This window comes from Heterodontus francisci, chromosome 24 (genome assembly GCF_036365525.1).
Source record: "Heterodontus francisci isolate sHetFra1 chromosome 24, sHetFra1.hap1, whole genome shotgun sequence".
NCBI lineage: Eukaryota > Metazoa > Chordata > Chondrichthyes > Heterodontiformes > Heterodontidae > Heterodontus > Heterodontus francisci.
Window position 1 is genome coordinate 37,124,346 of NC_090394.1, and position 19,738 is coordinate 37,144,083.

At 48.4% G+C, this 19,738-nt stretch overlaps 1 protein-coding gene across 7 annotated transcripts in view; it reads right to left on the reverse strand.

Annotated features, from left to right (window-relative positions):
- Positions 1-19,738, reverse strand: part of mad1l1 (mitotic arrest deficient 1 like 1) — a 999,406-nt gene that overhangs the window by 583,579 nt on the left and 396,089 nt on the right. Inside the window, exon 1 of one of the 7 annotated variants that reach the window (XM_068055944.1) lies at positions 1,735-1,780. The exons of the other annotated variants lie outside the window; for them this stretch is intronic. Within the exon in view, the coding sequence (XP_067912045.1) occupies positions 1,735-1,737 (3 nt within the window). The 5' untranslated portion in view covers positions 1,738-1,780. Of the gene's footprint in view, positions 1-1,734; positions 1,781-19,738 lie in introns of those variants that run through there. 7 annotated transcript variants of the gene reach the window in all.

Below are 19,738 nucleotides of genomic sequence, written 5' to 3' on the forward strand. Positions count from 1 at the left end.
AGAGGAGGAGGGCGAGCAGGAGGAGGAAGAGGAGGAGGGCGAGCAGGAGGAGGAAGAGGAGGAGGGCGAGCAGGAGGAGGAAGAGGAGGAGGGCGAGCAGGAGGAGGAAGAGGAGGAGGGCGAGCAGGAGGAGGAAGAGGAGGAGGGCGAGCAGGAGGAGGAAGAGGAGGAGGGCGAGCAGGAGGAGGGCGAGCAGGAGGGCGAGCAGGAGGAGGAGGGCGAGCAGGAGGATGAGGAGGGCGAGCAGGAGGAGGAGGACGAGCAGGAGGAGGAGGAGGGCGAGCAGGAGGAGGGCGCGAGCAGGAGGGCGAGCAGGAGGAGTAAGGGCGAGCAGGAGGAGGAGTAAGGGCGAGCAGGAGGAGGAGTAAGGGCGAGCAGGAGGAGGAGTAAGGGCGAGCAGGAGGAGGAGTAAGGGCGAGCAGGAGGAGGAGTAAGGGCGAGCAGGAGGAGGAGTAAGGGCGAGCAGGAGGAGGAGTAAGGGCGAGCAGGAGGAGGAGTAAGGGCGAGCAGGAGGAGGGCGAGCAGGAGGAGGGCGAGCAGGAGGAGGGCGAGCAGGAGGAGGGCGAGCAGGAGGAGGGCGAGCAGGAGGAGTAAGGGCGAGCAGGAGGAGTAAGGGCGAGCAGGAGGAGTAAGGGCGAGCAGGAGGAGTAAGGGCGAGCAGGAGGAGTAAGGGCGAGCAGGAGGAGGGCGAGCAGGAGGAGGGCGAGCAGGAGGAGGGCGAGCAGGAGGAGGGCGAGCAGGAGGAGGAGGAGGGCGAGCAGGAGGAGGAGGAGGGCGAGCAGGAGGAGGAGGAGGGCGAGCAGGAGGAGGAGGAGGGCGAGCAGGAGGAGTAAGGGTGGCTGAAAAGTGGACAGACGTCACATATCATGACAATCACATCCTCTTGGCCACAGTGCAAAAATAAGAGCCAATACAAAATACTCATACCAAACCAAATTTATAAATAAAATCATGCCATATTGCATACAAACTTAAACTAATGACTCTTGTGCACTCCTTTAGTGCCTGTTTTCCATCCACCTTTACCTACAAGTGCTACTCCAGTGGCTGCTGGAAGGCTGCTAACTCTCAGTGGAGGAGACTGCAGATGACCTTGGAGGGTGACCTCGAGCAGCTCTGGATCCAGAAGACCCGGCTTCAGACTGCAGCATCTCGGCAGGAGTCTGGGCTGGCTGAAAGGCAACAGCATAGGCACTTGCAGAGTGGCAGGGGTGAGATCACAAATGCTATCACCCTGACAGATGACCGCAGGTTCATGTTCAATGGAGCCATTGCCACACCCCCAGGGCAGCACCTCAACAATCTTAGTAATCTGCTGGAGGACAGATTGCTGAAGTGCTGAGATGCCCTGCACATTGACCTCCACAGCCATGATGGCAGCAGTCTGCATTCAAGCTGATTGTGAGGCAACGGAAGCAGAGACATCGGCCATCATACACTGCATCATGGTTGGGTCCATAACTTTGTTGGTGAAGTTGGCCATCAGTACCATACTGGAAACAATGGGCTCCAAGCTCTACGCAAAGCCCTATGCCAAGTTGGTGCCACATTCCTCCATGCTCCTTGATATTGAACACAGGCATTTCAATGCACCAAGCATTCTGTTGTGTATACCCAACAGTCCTCATCTGACTGCAGCAGAACTCGTGTGTGACCTTGCTCTCTGGTGAGCTGACACATACACTATCATTGCCCCCTGCCCTGCCTGCAGCACATTCGTGCCCAATGTCTCACCATGTGCAGAACTGCTTGTTTGCTATCCTCTAAGATACGCACAGTGTCAGCATCTGAACCAGTGGATGCGAGTGTGAAATCAAGTGACAGTGCATCATCTTCATCTCTTTTCTTCTTGGTCTTCTTCCACTTCCTGGCCAGGTTGCACTTCTTGGGTATCTGAAAGAAAAAATGCATAAGTGTAAGGTGGTGGTGGTAAGGGGAGATGGGAAAGTAAGAAGTGCATGCTTACACAATCTGCAGCTTGTAAGTCATAACAGATTGTGAGATGAGGGCAATTTGGGATGCGAGGAAAATTAGATATGAGGATACCATCATCTTCAATGGATTCAGCACCACTGCTGGCCACAGCCTCTGCACTGGGTCTTTCAATAATGGCCAGCACCTGGGAGTTATAACATGCAGGCATATGTTCCCCTTCCAGTTAGTTCCTACTGCCTCTGGATGTGTGACATCTTCACCTGCAAGAGAGAGGGATGTGTGTCAGTGAGCGTCACGCAATCGGTTTGGCTGAAATGGTTGCCATGGATGAATAGCTGGCAGTGCATGCAAGCTGAGGCTTGTGCTAAAATGTATGAATCCTGATTGATAGAGATTGTTGGTAGGTGAGTGATGGGGGTGTGGGGAATTCAGCAATGGCTGAGACAAGAGGTGCAGTTGGTGGGATATGGCATTTAAAGATGCACTCATTGGCCTTAACCATACGTGTGAGGCCATTAAACTTCTTGCAGGACTGCGTCCAGGTCCTTGGGACTTGACCTCCACGGCTATTTGCTCCCTCTGTCTTTTGAGCATGTGGTTGAAGTGCTTCCTGCTCCCCTGCTGATACAGAGCATCTCTCATCCTATCCACCTCTTGCACCAAGACCTTCAGTGTAGTGTCAACAAACCTTGCTGCCCGCATGCTCCCATGATCAGTCATTGTTCTTTGTTGCACAGCATTATTCTGAATAGTGTCAGCAGCCACAACACTTTTAACAGGTACAGGCTAACTTAAAGTACAGCAGGCTATTTTAAGTACTGTTAGCAAGTAACAATATTGGGCCCTCTGTTGATGTGTGCACTCAATGAACACTGCAGTTAGCCTTGGCTGCATGTAGAAATCACGATAATCAGCAGGCAGCACGAAGATGGCATGCTGCCTGTATTATATTGAACAGGCACGGGTTAATCTCCCATGGTGATTCTCACACCCACTTTCGGCTGCTATCTAATTTAGCTCCCTGCTATTTTCCCTAAAACAGATGTTAAACTAACTGGTCTGTAATTACCTGGATTAACCCAGTCTTGCTTTTTTAAAATAATCCTGATGAAAGGTTATTGATCTCAAATGTTAACTCTGTTTCTCCCTCCACAGATGCTGTCAGAACTGCTGAGTATTTCCAGCATTTTCTGTTTTTACTACATTGCAGTCTCCAGTTATTTGTAACATCGCCACACTCAATGAAATTCGGAAGTGTAATTTCCAGGACCTTGGCAATTTCCTCCCTCAGGATCCCAGGATGTCTCCCATTGATCTTAGGGATTTGTCTTTCTTTACCCTACCTAACTTATTTAAATTTAAATTTTATCTTTCAAGTCCTTCAGGCTTCATTTTCTCTCTGATATCCTTGTGTTTTATAAAGACCAATGCAAAGTACTTATTAAAGATTATTAAGGGATATGGAGCAAAGGTAGATAAATGGCGTTAGATCAGCCATGATCTAATTGAATGGCAGCACATACTTGAGGGGCTGACTGATCCTATTAAATACCTCTGACATTTTTCAGACCTTAATATAGTTGTCACGCATACAAAAAGGGCAATGAAGAAAAATTACAGACCAAAACTGAAGTTATAAAAAATAACTGTCTTTTTAAAAAAATGGACCTTTTCTTTTCAAAGTGAGCAATGTGCTCAAAATAGTCGCTGAAGGTAAAGTACTTGGCCTTTGTAAATTCAAACTGTCTGACAGGGTCAAAGGAATACCTTCAAAGCCAAGAGGCCATTGCACCCATCCTGAAACCTTCCCAAATTGAATGGGTTCTTCTGAAACACCAAAGCATCTCCTACCAGAAGATGTGACAATTTTTTTTATCTTAAAAGGGTAGCCCTGGGGTTGGGGGGTGGGGGAAGGGTTCAAGAAGGTGGCTCACCAACATATTCTCAAAGGCAATCAGGGATGGGCAATAAAAGCTGGCCTTGCCAGTGTTACGACTAAGGCATAGGTCACAGCATATCAAGAAGGTTTTTCACCTACCAAAGAATAGCCAAATTAGACACTCTATTTGTCCCCCACAATAAAGCACACCAAAACCAGTTTTCTTTAGACAACATTAACTATTTTTTAGAAAATAAATAATAAATCTTAACTACTAACGAAATAAATCTATATATACGAAAATGTCCTTATTTCCATTATCCTCATGCACACATGCATACATTAAAAACAAAAGTTAACCGGGGAAAATGGATTTTGGTTTACAGCTGTTTAGTCATTGAGTCGTACAGCATAGAAACAGGACCTTCGGCCCACCGCGTCCATGCCGACCATAAATGCCTATCTATACTAAAGGGCGGCACAGTGGCGCAGTGGTTAGCACCGCAGCCTCACAGCTCCAGGGACCCGGGTTCGATTCCGGGTACTGCCTGTGTGGAGTTTGCAAGTTCTCCCTGTGTCTGCGTGGGTTTTCTCCGGGTGCTCCGGTTTCCTCCCACAAGCCAAAAGACTTGCAGGTTGATAGGTAAATTGGCCATTATAAATTGTTACTAGTATAGGTAGGTGGTAGGGAAATATGTGGCGATGTTTGGTAGAAATATGGGATTAGTGTAGGATTAGTATAAATAGGTGGTTGATGGGCCGAAGGGCCTCGGTGGGCCGAAGGGCCTGTTTCAGTGCTGTATCTCTAATCCCACCTGCCTGCATTAAATCCATATCCCTCTATGCCTTGCTCATTTAAGTAACTGTCCAGATTCCTCTTAAATGTCGCTACTGTGCCTGCCTCCACCACCTCCTCAGGCAGCTCATTCCAGATACCCACTATTCTTTGCGTGAAAAATTTACCCCTTTGATCCCCTTTAAACCTCTTGACTCTCACCTTAAATCTATGCATTCTAGTTTTAGTCACCCCTACCATGGGAAACAGACTCTGGCTATCTACCCTATCTATGCCTCTCATAATTTTTTATACCTCTATATTGTCCCCTCTCAGCCTCCTTCACTCCAGGGAAAACAGATCCAGCCTATCCAATCTCTTTTTATAACTCAAGCCCTCCAAACCAGGCAACATCCTTGTGAATCTTTTCTGCACCCTCTCTAGCTTAATCACATCTTTCCTATAGTGTGGCGATCAGAACTGCCCAAAGTACTCCAAATGCAGCCTAACCAACGTTATGTACAACTGTAACATGACGTCCCAACTCTTGTACTCAATGCCTCGGTCAATGAAGGCAAGCATGCCATATGTCTTCTTCACCACCCTGTCTACCTGTGTTGCCACTTCAAGGGAACTATGTACTTGCACCCCTAGATTTCTTAGGAATAGAAGGAATAATAAAAATATTGGACTTTATCACGCTCAGATAGGATGTTTTCGATACGCTGAGTCTAATAGTTGGATGTCACTCAAAATCTCTCCAAGCAAGGTTGATGAACAGTCTGTGAGGGGTAGGCGTTCATGGCAATTTAACTGCAGCAGGCGTCACATAGATCTTCCATCGGGGTGTAGCAGCAGGTCTGCTTAGGGCTTAGGTCAGCAGCAGTCTAGCAGAAGAAGAATTTTTCAGATTTCAGGATTTCTTAGAACACAGGAGGCAGCAGGAACCACACTGGATGCAGGGTTTCTTTTCAAGAGATGTAGCATTCCTTTACAGAGAGGTACACTTTTCTGGGTCTTCCTCTCTTGCTCCAGGCAGGTCAAAGCAAAGATTTCAAATACCTGCTCTTTGTCCAACTCATTGACTTTTTAAAGGGTCCAAAGACAAATAAAATTCCTGAACATGGTCACATGTCCAGACACAGTGCCTCTAGTCATTCAAAAACAAAATGCTGAGGAAGGCTGAACCCCTGTGGTTTCCTTGAAATTGCCTGCTTTCCTGTTGTTGTACAAGTTCAATTTCCTTTCAAAGCACCCATAAAGTTCAGCTTTTTGTTATGAACTTCCTTTCAAAACATCACAGAAATTCCAACTATTTGCAGGCGTCCAATCTAGTGAAATTTTTTTTCAGTTTTTTTAAAACAAACAAAAGTCCAAGATTTTAGTAAAAAATAAACCTTTTGTAACACCAGTGACACCCTCATCCGACGAATGAATAAAAAGAACTGACAGACTACAAAAACGAGATGAACAGTGGGAGTGGGGAGAACCAAGCCCAGTTTTGCCCACTGCTGGCATCCTTGAACCTTCATGATACATCAGTACAATTTGATCAATAGCCAATACTGCAGCAGCGCTCATCTTGTGATTTGGATCTCTAACTCAGCATAGCATCTCTATTCCAGTTCTCTCTTCATCAAGGGTGCTCCTTGGGCACTCGTGTATACATAGACCTGTCAGGTCTGATCACCTATACCAAACATACACCAGCCAACCCAACCTCAGTCAACATTGTGGCATTACTCATCAATTCATTCACTACCATATGACGCAGAATATACTGTTCAAAGAAAGTTTATAACTATTGCCTGATTTAAAACACAATTGGGCAAGGGACAAAGCAAGAAATGGTTTATATCCTTCTCCAGAAAAGACTGAAGGGTGACCTGATAGAGGTCTTTATGATTACGAAATGATTTGATTGGGTATATGTGGGAACACTACAATCAACGATGCTGTCTTTTGAATGAAACGTCAAACGGCTTGCCCTCTCAAGTGGATGTCAAAGATCCCATGGCACTAACGAGAAGAACAGTAGGGCACTTATCCCTAGTGTCCTGGCCAATAATTATCCCTCAATCAACATCATAAAAACAAATCACACTGCTGTTTGTGGGAGCTTGCTGTGCGCAAATTGGCTGCCACGTTTCCCACCTTACAACAGTGACGACACTACAAAGTGTCCAATATGTGCATTTAAGAAGTTGGATAAATACATATGGAGAAGGGATATGTTGATTGGGTTAAACAAATGTGGGTGGGAGAAAATCAATATGGAGCATAAACATCAGCATGGATCAGCTGGGCCAACTGGCCTGTTTGTGCTGGAAATACAATATAATACTATGTAAGAGAATACTTCAGATTGCTCAACTGGAATGAATGGCCCCATTATTTATTCAAAATAAAGTATACACTGACAATTTTCTTTTCTTTTGGGCCTCCTTATCTCGAGAGACAATGGATACGCGCCTGGAGGTGGTCAGTGGTTTGTGAAGCAGCGCCTGGAGTGGCTATAAAGGCCAATTCTGGAGTGACAGGCTCTTCCACAGGTGCTGCAGAGAAATTTGTTTGTTGGGGCTGTTGCACAGTTGGCTCTCCCCTTGCGCCTCTGTCTTTTTTCCTGCCAACTACTAAGTCTCTTCGACTCGCCACAATTTAGCCCTGTCTTTATGGCTGCCCGCCAGCTCTGGCGAATGCTGGCAACTGACTCCCACGACTTGTGATCAATGTCACACAATTTCATGTCGCGTTTGCAGACGTCTTTATAACGGAGACATGGACGGCCGGTGGGTCTGATACCAGTGGCGAGCTCGCTGTACAATGTGTCTTTGGGGATCCTGCCATCTTCCATGCGGCTCACATGGCCAAGCCATCTCAAGCGCCGCTGACTCAGTAGTGTGTATAAGCTGGGGGTGTTGGCCGCTTCAAGGACTTCTGTGTTGGAGATATAGTCCTGCCACCTGATGCCAAGTATTCTCCGAAGGCAGCGAAGATGGAATGAATTGAGACGTCGCTCTTGGCTGGCATACGTTGTCCAGGCCTCGCTGCCGTAGAGCAAGGTACTGAGGACACAGGCCTGATACACTCGGACTTTTGTGTTCCGTGTCAGTGCGCCATTTTCCCACACTCTCTTGGCCAGTCTGGACACAGCAGTGGAAGCCTTTCCCATGCGCTTGTTGATTTCTGCATCTAGAGACAGGTTACTGGTGATAGTTGAGCCTAGGTAGGTGAACTCTTGAACCACTTCCAGAGCGTGGTCGCCAATATTGATGGATGGAGCATTTCTGACATCCTGCCCCATGATGTTCGTTTTCTTGAGGCTGATGGTTAGGCCAAATTCATTGCAGGCAGATGCAAACCTGTCGATGAGACTCTGCAGGCATTCTTCAGTGTGAGATGTTAAAGCAGCATCGTCAGCAAAGAGGAGTTCTCTGATGAGGACTTTCCGTACTTTGGACTTCGCTCTTAGACGGGCAAGGTTGAACAACCTGCCCCCTGATCTTGTGTGGAGGAAAATTCCTTCTTCAGAGGATTTGAACGCATGTGAAAGCAGCAGGGAGAAGAAAATCCCAAAAAGTGTGGGTGCGAGAACACAGCCCTGTTTCACACCACTCAGGATAGGAAAGGGCTCTGATGAGGAGCCACCATGTTGAATTGTGCCTTTCATATTGTCATGGAATGAGGTGATGATACTTAGTAGCTTTGGTGGACATCCGATCTTTTCTAGTAGTCTGAAGAGACCACGTCTGCTGACGAGGTCAAAGGCTTTGGTGAGATCAATGAAAGCAATGTAGAGGGGCATCTGTTGTTCACGGCATTTCTCCTGTATCTGACGAAGGGAGAACAGCATGTCAATAGTCGATCTCTCTGCACGAAAGCCACACTGTGCCTCAGGGTAGACGCGCTCGGCCAGCTTCTGGAGCCTGTTCAGAGCGACTCGAGCAAAGACTTTCCCCACTATGCTGAGCAGGGAGATTCCACGGTAGTTGTTGCAGTCACCGCGGTCACCTTTGTTTTTATAGAGGGTGATGATGTTGGCATCGCGCATGTCCTGGGGTACTGCTCCCTCGTCCCAGCACAGGCATAGCAGTTCATGTAGTGCTGAGAGTATAGCAGGCTTGGCACTCTTGATTATTTCAGGGGTAATGCTGTCCTTCCCAGGGGCTTTTCCGCTGGCTAGGGAATCAATGGCATCACTGAGTTCCGATTTGGTTGGCTGTATGTCCAGCTCATCCATGACTGGTAGAGGCTGGGCTGCATTGAGGGCAGTCTCAGTGACAGCATTCTCCCTGGAGTACAGTTCTAGGTAGTGCTCAACCCAGTGGTCCATCTGTTTGCGTTGGTCAGTGATTATGTCCCCCGATTTAGATTTGAGGGGGTGGTCTTCTTGATGGTTGGCCCAAGAGCTCTCTTCATGCCATCATACATTCCTCTGATGTTTCCGGTGTCTGAGGCCAGCTGAATATGACTGCATAGGTGTTGCCAGTAGTCGTTTGCGCAACGCCTAGCTGTTCTTTGTGCAGTACTTCTGGCTGCTTTAAGTGCTGCGGATGTTAAATCGCTGGGGGCTTTCTTGTAGTTCAACAGTGCAATGCGCTTAGCGGCTATGACAGGTTCCAGCTCTTCATTATGAGATTGAAACCAGTCTGCATTTCTCTTCGCACTTTTGCCGTAGGTGGTCAAAGCTGACTCATAGATGGCGTCTCTGATGTGGGCCCACTTGGTCTCAGCATCCCCTGTGGGAGTGTTTTGAAGGGCTGTTACAAGTGAATTTAGAAATTTTTGTAACAGCTGTGGGTGAGAAATTCTGCTCGTGTTGATGCGCGGGTGGCCCTTCTGCTTGGAATGATGCAACTTCTTTGGTCTGAGTCTAACCTTGCTGCACACCAGGGAGTGGTCGGTGTCGCAGTCCGCACTGTGGAAGCTGCGTGTGATTTGAACACTGTTTAAGGCGGCTCGCCTTGTGACAATGAGGTCTAGCTGGTGCCAACGACGTGATCTTGGGTGCCTCCATGAAACCTGGTGACAGGGTTTAGTGTGAAAGAACGAGTTGGTGATGCAGAGGTTATGATAGGTACACAACTCAAGCAGTCTCTGCCCGTTCTCATTCATCCTTATAACGCCATAGCGCCCAAGGCAGGAGGGCCATGAGTCATGGTCGGCCCCAACCCTGGCATTAAAGTCCCCCAGCAGGAATAGGTGTTCGGTGTTGGGGATGCTGCTAATGATGTTACGGAGTTGTTCATAGAACTGGTCTTTAACTTCAGGTGCGGAGCAGAGTGTTGGAGCATAGATGCTGAGTAGGTGTACTGGACCAGAGGTGGTGAGCAGTCGGATGGACAGTATGCGTTCCGAGCCATTTGAGGGAGGCTCTATCATGCTGAGCAAGGAGTTTCTGATGGCGAAGCCCACTCCATGCTGTCTTGGTTTTTCAGGATCCCTGCCCTGGCAGAAGAAGGTGTAGTCTTGCTCTGCTAGAGAGCCGCTCGCGGGGAGGCGAGTCTCCTGAAGTGCTGCAATGTCCACATTGAATCTACTGAGCTCGTTGTTAATGATGGCGGTCTTCCGAGAATCGTTGATTTGTGTAAGGTCTTCCGACAGGCCAGGACACATAGTTCTGACGTTCCAGCTTGCAAAGCGAAGGGCTGGTACCTTCTTTCCTTTTTTCATGTTGTTTGGTGCGGTGTATCAGTCCACCTTTCGGGCAATGACCCTGAGCTCCAAGCACCCATTGAAGCAGGCAGACTGTGGCGGGACAGAACCTTATTGACCGGGGGCTGCCCGGTTTGAGGCGGGCGGTAGCTGTCCAGTGAGGTGCAATGACCTCTCCCACCGACAAAGGCAACCCGTGGCGCCCAGTTTCTACGCCAATTTATCTGGACTTATAACCCGTAACTGCTGCCTTCCGTGTTGTTTCAGTCGCTGTGAGGCAACTATGGAGTGGCCTCTCCATGGCGCATGCCTGGGCAAATTTATGGAGGTTGAGAGTTGCCCAGTCGTCAAAACCCCCCTCTCGGCCTTTCTGGTGGGGTCCAAAGGAGTGCAGGACACGACGTTTGGCACCAGTATGGCTGCAGGAACTGCCGGAAACATGCCAAAGGTGACACATGACCGCCTACGGGGTTCCGCTCCGGATTTTCTGTTAGGGTTTACTCCCTTAGCCTTGGTCTCTCCCGAGACGCCCACAAGGCAGTGGGGTTGTTGGGGCCCCTACACAGGTGTAGGATGGTGCCGGTGGGAGGAGGGGATGCAAGGGGGAGGGGTAGAGGGAGAGGGTGGGGGGGGGTACAGGGGAAGGGGGTGCGGGGTGAAGATGGTGCGAGGGGGGGGCGGGCTGGGACGGGGTTGTGAGGGGGTGAGCTGAGAGGGTGGAGCAGGGAAGGGGACGGGGGTGGGGGGGGGGTGGAAGGGGGGTAAAGGGGGGGGAGGGGGGGTGTAATCTGGTGCAGGTAATAAGCCATTTCCTCAGTGCCCACCATCGACGTCCGGAAAGCTCATCCACTGACAATTATCTCTCTACATTTTATAGGATTTCACATTCAATAACAACTTATATCATACAATGGTGCAATCCAAATACAGGCCCATCTTTCCCCACATGGAAAACTCCTGTTTTCAGTTGTTTCAGATTCAGCATTAGCGGAAATGTCAAACAGAGGAAAAATGCTTCCATGTTAGACAGTAAGCATCATTTATATATTTGCCGTGGATATGTACAAGAGCTAAATGTCAATCGCTGATCTGTCACCTTTAGGCACTGTAGTATTTACAGTATTTACCGTTGAAAAGGAGGATAATTTGCCGGAAGTCCCGAAAAAATTAATAGCCGATAGGGGACAGGGACTTAAGACAATTAACGTAAGTAAAACATCAGTAACAAGGAAATTAATGGAACTAAAGAGTGAGAAATCCCCAGGACCTGACGGTTTCCATCCGAGGGTGTTAAAGGAAGTAAGGGAGCACATTGTAGATGCTCTAACTGTAGTCTTTCAGAGTTCCCTAGATTCAGGAGTGGTCCCTCTGCATTGCAAAGTTGCACATGTCACTCCACTTTTTAAGAAGGGTGAAAGGGGGAACCAAGGAAATTACAGATCAGTTAGCCTGACATCTGTGGTGGGCAAGTCGCTGGAGTCCATAATCAAGGATAGGGTGACTGAACACCGAGAAAAATTTCAGTTAATCAGGGACAGCCAGCATGGATTCATGACGGGAAGGTCATGCCTAACAAATCTCATTGAATTTTTTGAAGAGGTGACCAAGGTAGTGGACAGGGAAATATCTATGGATGTTATTTATATGGACTTCCAGAAGGCATCTGATAAATTCCCACACAAGAGACTGTTAACTGAGGTAGAAGCCCATGGAGTTGAGGGCAAATTATTGACATGGTTAGGAAGTTGGTGAGTGGTAGGTGACAGAGAGTGCGCATAATGGGTAAGTACTCTGATTGGGTTACTCCCAGGTGGTGGACAAGCCGTTGATCATGGGCGCGCTGTTGGATCTCCACAGGCCGCCGCCATCACTTGGAGCCAGCGGCACCGGGAGCTCCAGCTCCATCTTCTTCTGAGCCATCGGGCGGAGGCTCAGCCGCTCATACCATGGCCGGAGTTCCCGAGCTCCTAGATACCCCTTCCCAGCTCCCCCCTCGCTCCACCCTCCCCTGCACCCCTCCCACTTGCATCCCCTGTACCCCCTCCCCTAACCCCCCTGCAGCTCCCCTCGCACCCCCTTCCCTCCAACCCCTCCCCCCCACCTCCTCCCACCGGCATCCACCTCTGCCTGAGCAGGGGCCCTAACAACCCCACTGCCTTGTGGGCGTCTCGGGAGAGACCAAGGCTAAGGGAGTAAACCCGAACAGAAATTCCGGAGCGGAACCCCGAAGGCGGTCATGTGTCACCTTTGGCACGTTTCCGGCAGTTCCTGCAGCCATACCGGTGCCACACATTGTGCTCTGCACTCCTTTGGACCCCACCAGGAAGGCCGAGAGGGGGGTTTTGACGCTTGGGCAACTCACAACCTCCATGCATCCGCCCAGGCATGCGCCATGGAGAGATCACTCCATAGTCACATCACAGCGACCAAAACAACACAGAAGGCAGCAGATACGGGTTATAAGTCCAGCTCAATTGGCGTAGAGATTGGGCGCCACGGGTTGCCTTTGTCGGTGGGAGAGGTCATTGCATCTCACTGGACAGCTACCGCCCACCTCAAACCGGGAAGCCCGGGTCAGTAAGGTTCTGTCCCGCCACAGTCCACCTGCTTCAATGGGTGCTTGGAGCTCAGGGTCACTGCCCGAGAAGTGGACTGTAACACCACACCAAACAGCATGACAAAAAAAGGAAAGAAGGTACCAGCCCTTCGTTTTGCAAGCTGGAATGTCACAACTGTGTGTCCTGGCCTGTCGGAAGATCCTACACAAATCAACGATTCTCGGAAGACCGCCATCATTAACAACAAGCTCAGTAGACTCAATGTGGACATTGCAGCACTTCAGGAGACACGCCTCCCTGCGAGCGGCTCTCTAAGAGAGCAAGACTACACCTTCTTCTGGCAGGTTGGGATCCTGAAGAACCAAGACAGCGTGGAGTGGGCTTCGCCATCAGAAACTCCCTGCTCAGTATGATAGAGCCACCTTCAAATGGCTCGGAACGCATACTGTCCATCCGACTGCTCGCTGCCTCTGGTCCAGTACACCTACTCAGCATCTATGCTCCAACACTCTGCTCCCCACCTGAAGTTAAAGACCAGTTCTACGAGGAACTCCATCATATCATTAGTAGCATCCCCAATACCAAACATCTGTTCCTGCTGGGGGACTTTAATGCCAGGGTTGGGGCCGACCATGACTCATGGCCCTCCTGCCTTGGGCGCTATGGCATTGGAAGGATGAATGAGAATGGACAGAGACTGCTTGAGTTGTGTACCTATCACAACCTCTGTATCCAACTCGTTCTTTCATACTAAACCCTGTCACCAGGTTTCTTGGAGGCACCCAAGATCACGTCGTTGGCACCAGCTGGACCTCATTGTCACAAGGCGAGCCTCTTTAAACAGCGTTCAAATCACACGCAGCTTCCACAGTGCGGACAGCAACACTGACCGCTCCCTGGTGTGCAGCAAGGTTAGACTCAAACCAAAGAAGCTACATCACGGTGGCGCAGTGGTTAGCACCGCAGCCTCACAGCTCCAGCGACCCGGGTTCAATTCTGGGTACTGCCTGTGTGGAGTTTGCAAGTTCTCCCTGTGTCTGCGTGGGTTTCCTCCGGGTGCTCCGGTTTCCTCCCACATGCCAAAGACTTGCAGGTTGATAGGTAAATTGGCCATTAGCAATTGCCCCTAGTATAGGTAGGTGGTAGGGAAATATAGGGGGAGGTGGTAGGAATATGGAATTAGTGTAGGATTAGTATAAATGGGTGGTTGATGGTCGGCACAGACTCGGTGGGCCGAAGGGCCTGTTTCAGTGCTGTATCTCTAAACTAAACTAAACTCCAAGCAGAAGGGCCACCTGCGCATCAACACTAGCAGAATTTCTTATCCACAGCTGTTACATAAATTTCTAAATTCACTTGAAAAAGCCCTTCAAAACACTCCTACAGGGGATGCAGAGACTAAGCGGGCCCACATCAGAGGCACCATCTATGACTCAGCAATGACCACCTATGGCAAACGTGTGAAGCAGAACGCAGATTGGTTTCAATCTCGCTTTGAAGAGAAGGAACCTGTCATAGCCACTAAACGCATTGCACTGTTGAACTACAAGAAAGCCCCCAGCAAGTTAACATCTGTAGCACTTAAGGCAGCCAGAAGCGCTGCACAAAGAACAGCCAGGCGCTGCGCAAATGACTACTGGCAACACCTATGCAGTCGTATTCAGTTGGCCTCCGACACCGGAAACATCAGAGGAATGTATGATGGCATTAAGAGAGATTTTGGGCCAACCATCAGGAAGATCGCCCCCCTCAAGTCTAAATCAGGGGACACAGTCACTGACCAACACAAGCAAATGGACCGCTGGGTGGAGCACTACCTAGAACTGTACTCCAAGGAAAATGTTGTCACTGAGACCGCCCTCAATGCAGCCCAATCTCTGCCTGTCATGCATGAGCTGGACAAACAGCCAACAAAATTGGAACTCAGTGATGCCATTGATTCTCTAGCCAGTGGAAAAGCCCCTGGGAAGGACAGCATTACCCCCGAAATAATCAAGAGTGCCAAGCCTGCTATACTTTCAGCACTACATGAACTGCTTTGCCTGTGCTGGGATGAGGGAGCAGTACCACAGGACATGCGCGATGCCAATATCATCACCCTCGATAAGAACAAGGGTGACCGCGGTGACTTCAACAACTACTGTGGAATCTCCCTTCTCAGTATAGTGGGGAAAAGTCTTCGCTCGAGTCGCTTTAAAGCTGGCTGAGCATGTCTACCCTGAGGCACAGTGTGGCTTTCGAGCAGAGATCCACCATTGACATGCTGTTCTCCCTTTGCCAGCTACAGGAGAAATGCCGAGAACAACTGATGCCCCTCTACGTTGCTTTCATTGATCTCACCAAAGCCTTTGACCTCGTCAGCAGACGTGGTCTCTTCAGACTACTAGAAAAGATCGGATGTCCACCAAAGGTACTAAGTATCATCACCTCATTCCATGTCAATATGAAAGGCACAATTCAGCATAGGTACTTCATCAGACCAGTTTCCTATCCTGAGTGGCGTGAAACAGGGCTGTGTTCTCACACCTACACTGTTTGGGATCTTCTTTTCCCTGCTGCTCTCACATGCGTTCAAGTCTTCAGAAGAAGGAATTTTCCTCCACACAAGATCAGGTGGCAGGTTGTTTAACCTTGCCCGTCTAAGAGCGAAGTCCAAAGTACGGAAAGTCCTCATCAGGGAACTCCTCTTTGCTGGCGATGCTGCATTAACATCTCACACTGAAGAGTGTCTGCAGAGACTCATCGACAGGATTGCGGCTGCCTGCAATGAATTTGGCCTAACCATCAGCCTCAAGAAAACTAACATCATGGGACGGGACGTCAGAAATGCTCCATCCATCAATATCGGCGACCACGCTCTGGAAGTGGTTCAAGAGTTCACCGACCTGTCACCAGTAACCTGTCTCTAGATGCAGAAATCAACAAGCGCATGGGAAAGGCTTCCACTGCTATGTCCAGACTGGCCAAGAGAGTGTGGGAAAATGGCGCACTGACACGGAACACAAAAGTCCGAATGTATCAAGCCTGTGTCCTCAGTACCTTGCTCTATGGCAGCGAGGCCTGGACAATGTATGTCAGCCAAGAGCAACATCTCAATTCATTCCATCTTCGCTGCCTCCGGAGAATCCTTGGCCTCAGGTGGCAGAACCATATCTCCAACACAGAAATCCTCGAGGTGGCCAACATCCTCGAGGTGGCGGCGCAGTGGCGCAGTGGTTAGCACTGCAGCCTCACAGCTCCAAAGACCCGGGTTCGATTCTGGGTACTGCCTGTGCGGAGTTTGCAAGTTCTCCCTGTGTCTGCGTGGGTTTTCGCCGGGTGCTCCGGTTTCATCCTACATCCAAAAGACTTGCAGGTGATAGGTAAATTGGCCATTGTAAATTGCCCCTAGTGTAGGGAGGTGATAGGGAATATGGGATTACTGTAGGGTTAGTATAAATGGGTGGTTGTTGGTCGGCACAGACTTGGTGGGCCGAAGGGCCTGTTTCAGTGCTGTATCTCTAAATAAAAAAATAAAAAAATCCCCAGCATATACACCCTACTGAGCCAGCGGCGCTTGAGATGGCTTGGCCATGTGAGACGCATGGAAGATGGCAGGATCTCCAAGGACACATTGTACAGCGAGCTCGTCACTGGTATCAGACCCACCGGCCGTCCATGTCTCCGCTTTAAAGACGTCTGCAAACGCGACATGAAGTCCTGTGACATTGATCACAAGTCGTGGGAGTCAGTTGCCAGTGATCGCCAGAGCTGGCGGACAGCCATAAAGGTGGGGCTAAAGTGTGGCGAGTCGAAGAGACTTAGCAGTTGGCAGGTAAAAAAACAGAAGCGCAAGGTGAGAGCCAACTGTCTAACAGCCCCAGCAACCAATTTTATCTGCAGCGCCTGTGGAAGAGTCTGTCACTCTAGAATTGGAATTTATCGCCACTCCAGGCGCTGCTGCACAAACCACTGACCACCTCCAGGCACTTACCCATTGTCTCTCGAGACAAGGAGGCCAAAGAAGACGACGACTCCGATTGGCAGGATGTGACTAGTGGTGTCCCGCAGGGATCTGTGTTGGGGCATCAATTATTCACATTATTCATTAACGACTTGGATGATGGCATAGTAAGTCATATATCCAAATTTGCTGATGATACAAAGTTAGGCAGCGTTGTAGACATTCTAGATGACAACATAAAATTGCGAAGAGATATTGACAGACTAGGTGAGTGGACAAAACTGTGGCAGATGGATTTCAATGTGGGCAAGTGTGAGATTATCCATTTTGGACCAAAAAAGGATAGAGCAGGGTGCTTTCTAAATGGGAAGAGGTATAGTACAGTGGATGTCCAAAGAGATGTTGGAATTCAGGTGCATAGATCTTTAAAATGTCACGAGCAAGTGCTAAAAATAATCAAAAAGGCTAATGGAATGCTAGCCTTTATATCTAGAGGATTGGAGTATAAAGACACAGAGGTTATGCTGCAGCTGTACAAAACCCTGGTTAGATCCCACTTGGAGTACTGTGAGCAGTTCTGGGCACCACATCTTAAGAAGGATATATTGACCTTGGAGGGAGTGCAATGTAGGTTTACAAGAATGAAACCCGGACTACAGGGGTTAAGTTACGAGGAGAGATTACACAAATTAGGCCTATTTTCGCTAGAATTTAGAAGGTTAAGGGGTGATCTGATCGAAGTCTTCAAGATATTAACAGGAAAAGACAGGCTAGATAAAGATAAACTATTTCCACTGGTTGGAGATTCTAAAACTAGGGGGCATAGTCTAAAAATTAGGACCAGACTGTTCAGGAGAGATGTTGGGAAGCATTTCTTCACACTAAGGGTGGTACAGGTTTGGAACTCTCTCCCACAAACAACGGTTGAAGCTAGAACAGTTATTAATTTTAAATCTGAGATAGATTTTTGTTAAGCAAAGATATTAAGGGATATGGGCCAAAGGCAGGTATATGGAGTTAGGCCACGGATCAACCATGATTTCATTGAATGGCAGGACAGGCTCCAGGGGCTGAATGGCCTACTCCTGTTCCTTTCTTCCTATGTTCCTAGGGGGAGGGGGCAGATTGCAGAGATGATATAGTAAGGTATTATCAGGCAAGAATAAATATGCATTGGAGAAATACCCAGTGTGCCTGTATTCACAGAAAGTCCATGATGTTGTGAGATAGAACACTGCAATGTCAAATAACCACTAAAAACTGTGTGCCCTGTATTTGGAAGACACTCACAATACGAATGCTGAAATTTGTCAGCATATATGCGCTGAGGATGAGATTTCATTAGCATAGACTGCTAAAGACTAACTGAGGCCTCTTAACAATTGTGTTAATAAACATCTGGTGTCCAGAGATAGATCCATATATCTATGGTTTCATTTCTGCTTTAGTGAACTCAATTTCTTCAGATATAATCTATTCAGTCAAGCCATTGTTTGATTTATTTCCAAATTGCTTTCCATTGAAGATATTGGGTTCCATGAGTCATGAACCAAAACATACCAGGTCAAAATGATTTAACATATCTAGAGTAGTTTAAATTGGAAAAGAAAATTTTGGAATTTTAATACAAGTAGTACTTTGATGTGACACAATTGAGAAATCTTTGCATTTCCTGCAGTTGACATTCCTAATTAAGGAAGAACTCTCTAATGAGCCTCTTTCATAACTTTTCACTGCCTGGAGGAACTGTGATCAGAATAACTTATTGGGAGAGTTTTTATTCAAAAGTTGGAAAACAAAGTCCATCATTTCTAATTGGTCTAATTAACATCTTGGTGACAATATACATTTGTCACTTGGAAATGTTTTCATTTTTTTTTGAAAAGGTTGTAGTCTCACACTAACAATTAACCTCTTCTTTCCCAATGTAATCACATCTACTCTCCACCTTAGCTGTAAGAATGCAGTGATGATAAATGAATCTGAATAAAATTTGGTCATTTAAAGAGTGAAGCCAACACCACTTGAGTAAATTGGTCCCTTCATTGCATCAATTTCTTTTTCTCAACATACTTAACTGGTAGGGTAGAAACAATGATCAGTGGCCTTTGATCCTGTTCCAGGTAGGTTTTGAGTAAAATGGCTGTAACCAATTCTAGAGCTTCAGGCCAGGGAGTGCGTGACACCGTTTGGGTGGTGGTGAAGGATAAGGAAGGAGATGACCTGTTGACCATACCTTCTTCATTAAGAAAAGCCTTACAGGTTGCTGTGGATTTCAAGCTGCAGATATCTTCTGCCTGCAGGACTACCCCAGCAGTGGATATTTTGACGTGACGTTCAAGAGTGGGGCGGGATGCATCAAGTTCCTGAAGGTGATTAAGGAGAAGGGAAACCTGGCGCCGCTGTCGATCCTCACAGTGGAGCCACCCTTGACCCTGCCGTCGCAACTCGACCGGGTGGTGACAATTCACCTCTGCAACCTCCATGTTCCTGAAGTGGATGGACTCACCTTCCTCGCCAGGTGCGTCGATGTGGCCGGCAGCAGCGCTGATGTCAAGGACCCATTTGGGATTTGGACTAGCAAGCGGCAGGTCAAGGTGACCTTGAAGGTCAATGCCAACGGAGCCATCATTCATCCTCCCTCCAGCTTTGCTATCGGGGGAAGTCGAGGTTTCTTGGTCTATGCGGGGCAGCCCAGAGTTCGTCGCAAATCTGGTCACGTGGCAGCCAACTGTAGCACAGTCATCTGCAAGAATGAAGGCCATCAAACCAAGGACTGTAAACAGAGTAAGTGCTGCAACCTGTGCAGTGAGGCAAGCCACCTGTACAAAACATTACCCAAACGCTGCCTCAGTTATGCTCAGGCGGGAACGTCCAAGGAAAGGCTGGGAGAAGGAACGGTGAATGCGTCTGGTGCTGGGAAGGAGACAAGCAACCCTGTCCGCAGCGAGGAAAGTCCACCTGAGAAGAAGAAAGGGGAGGCAGCGGCAACC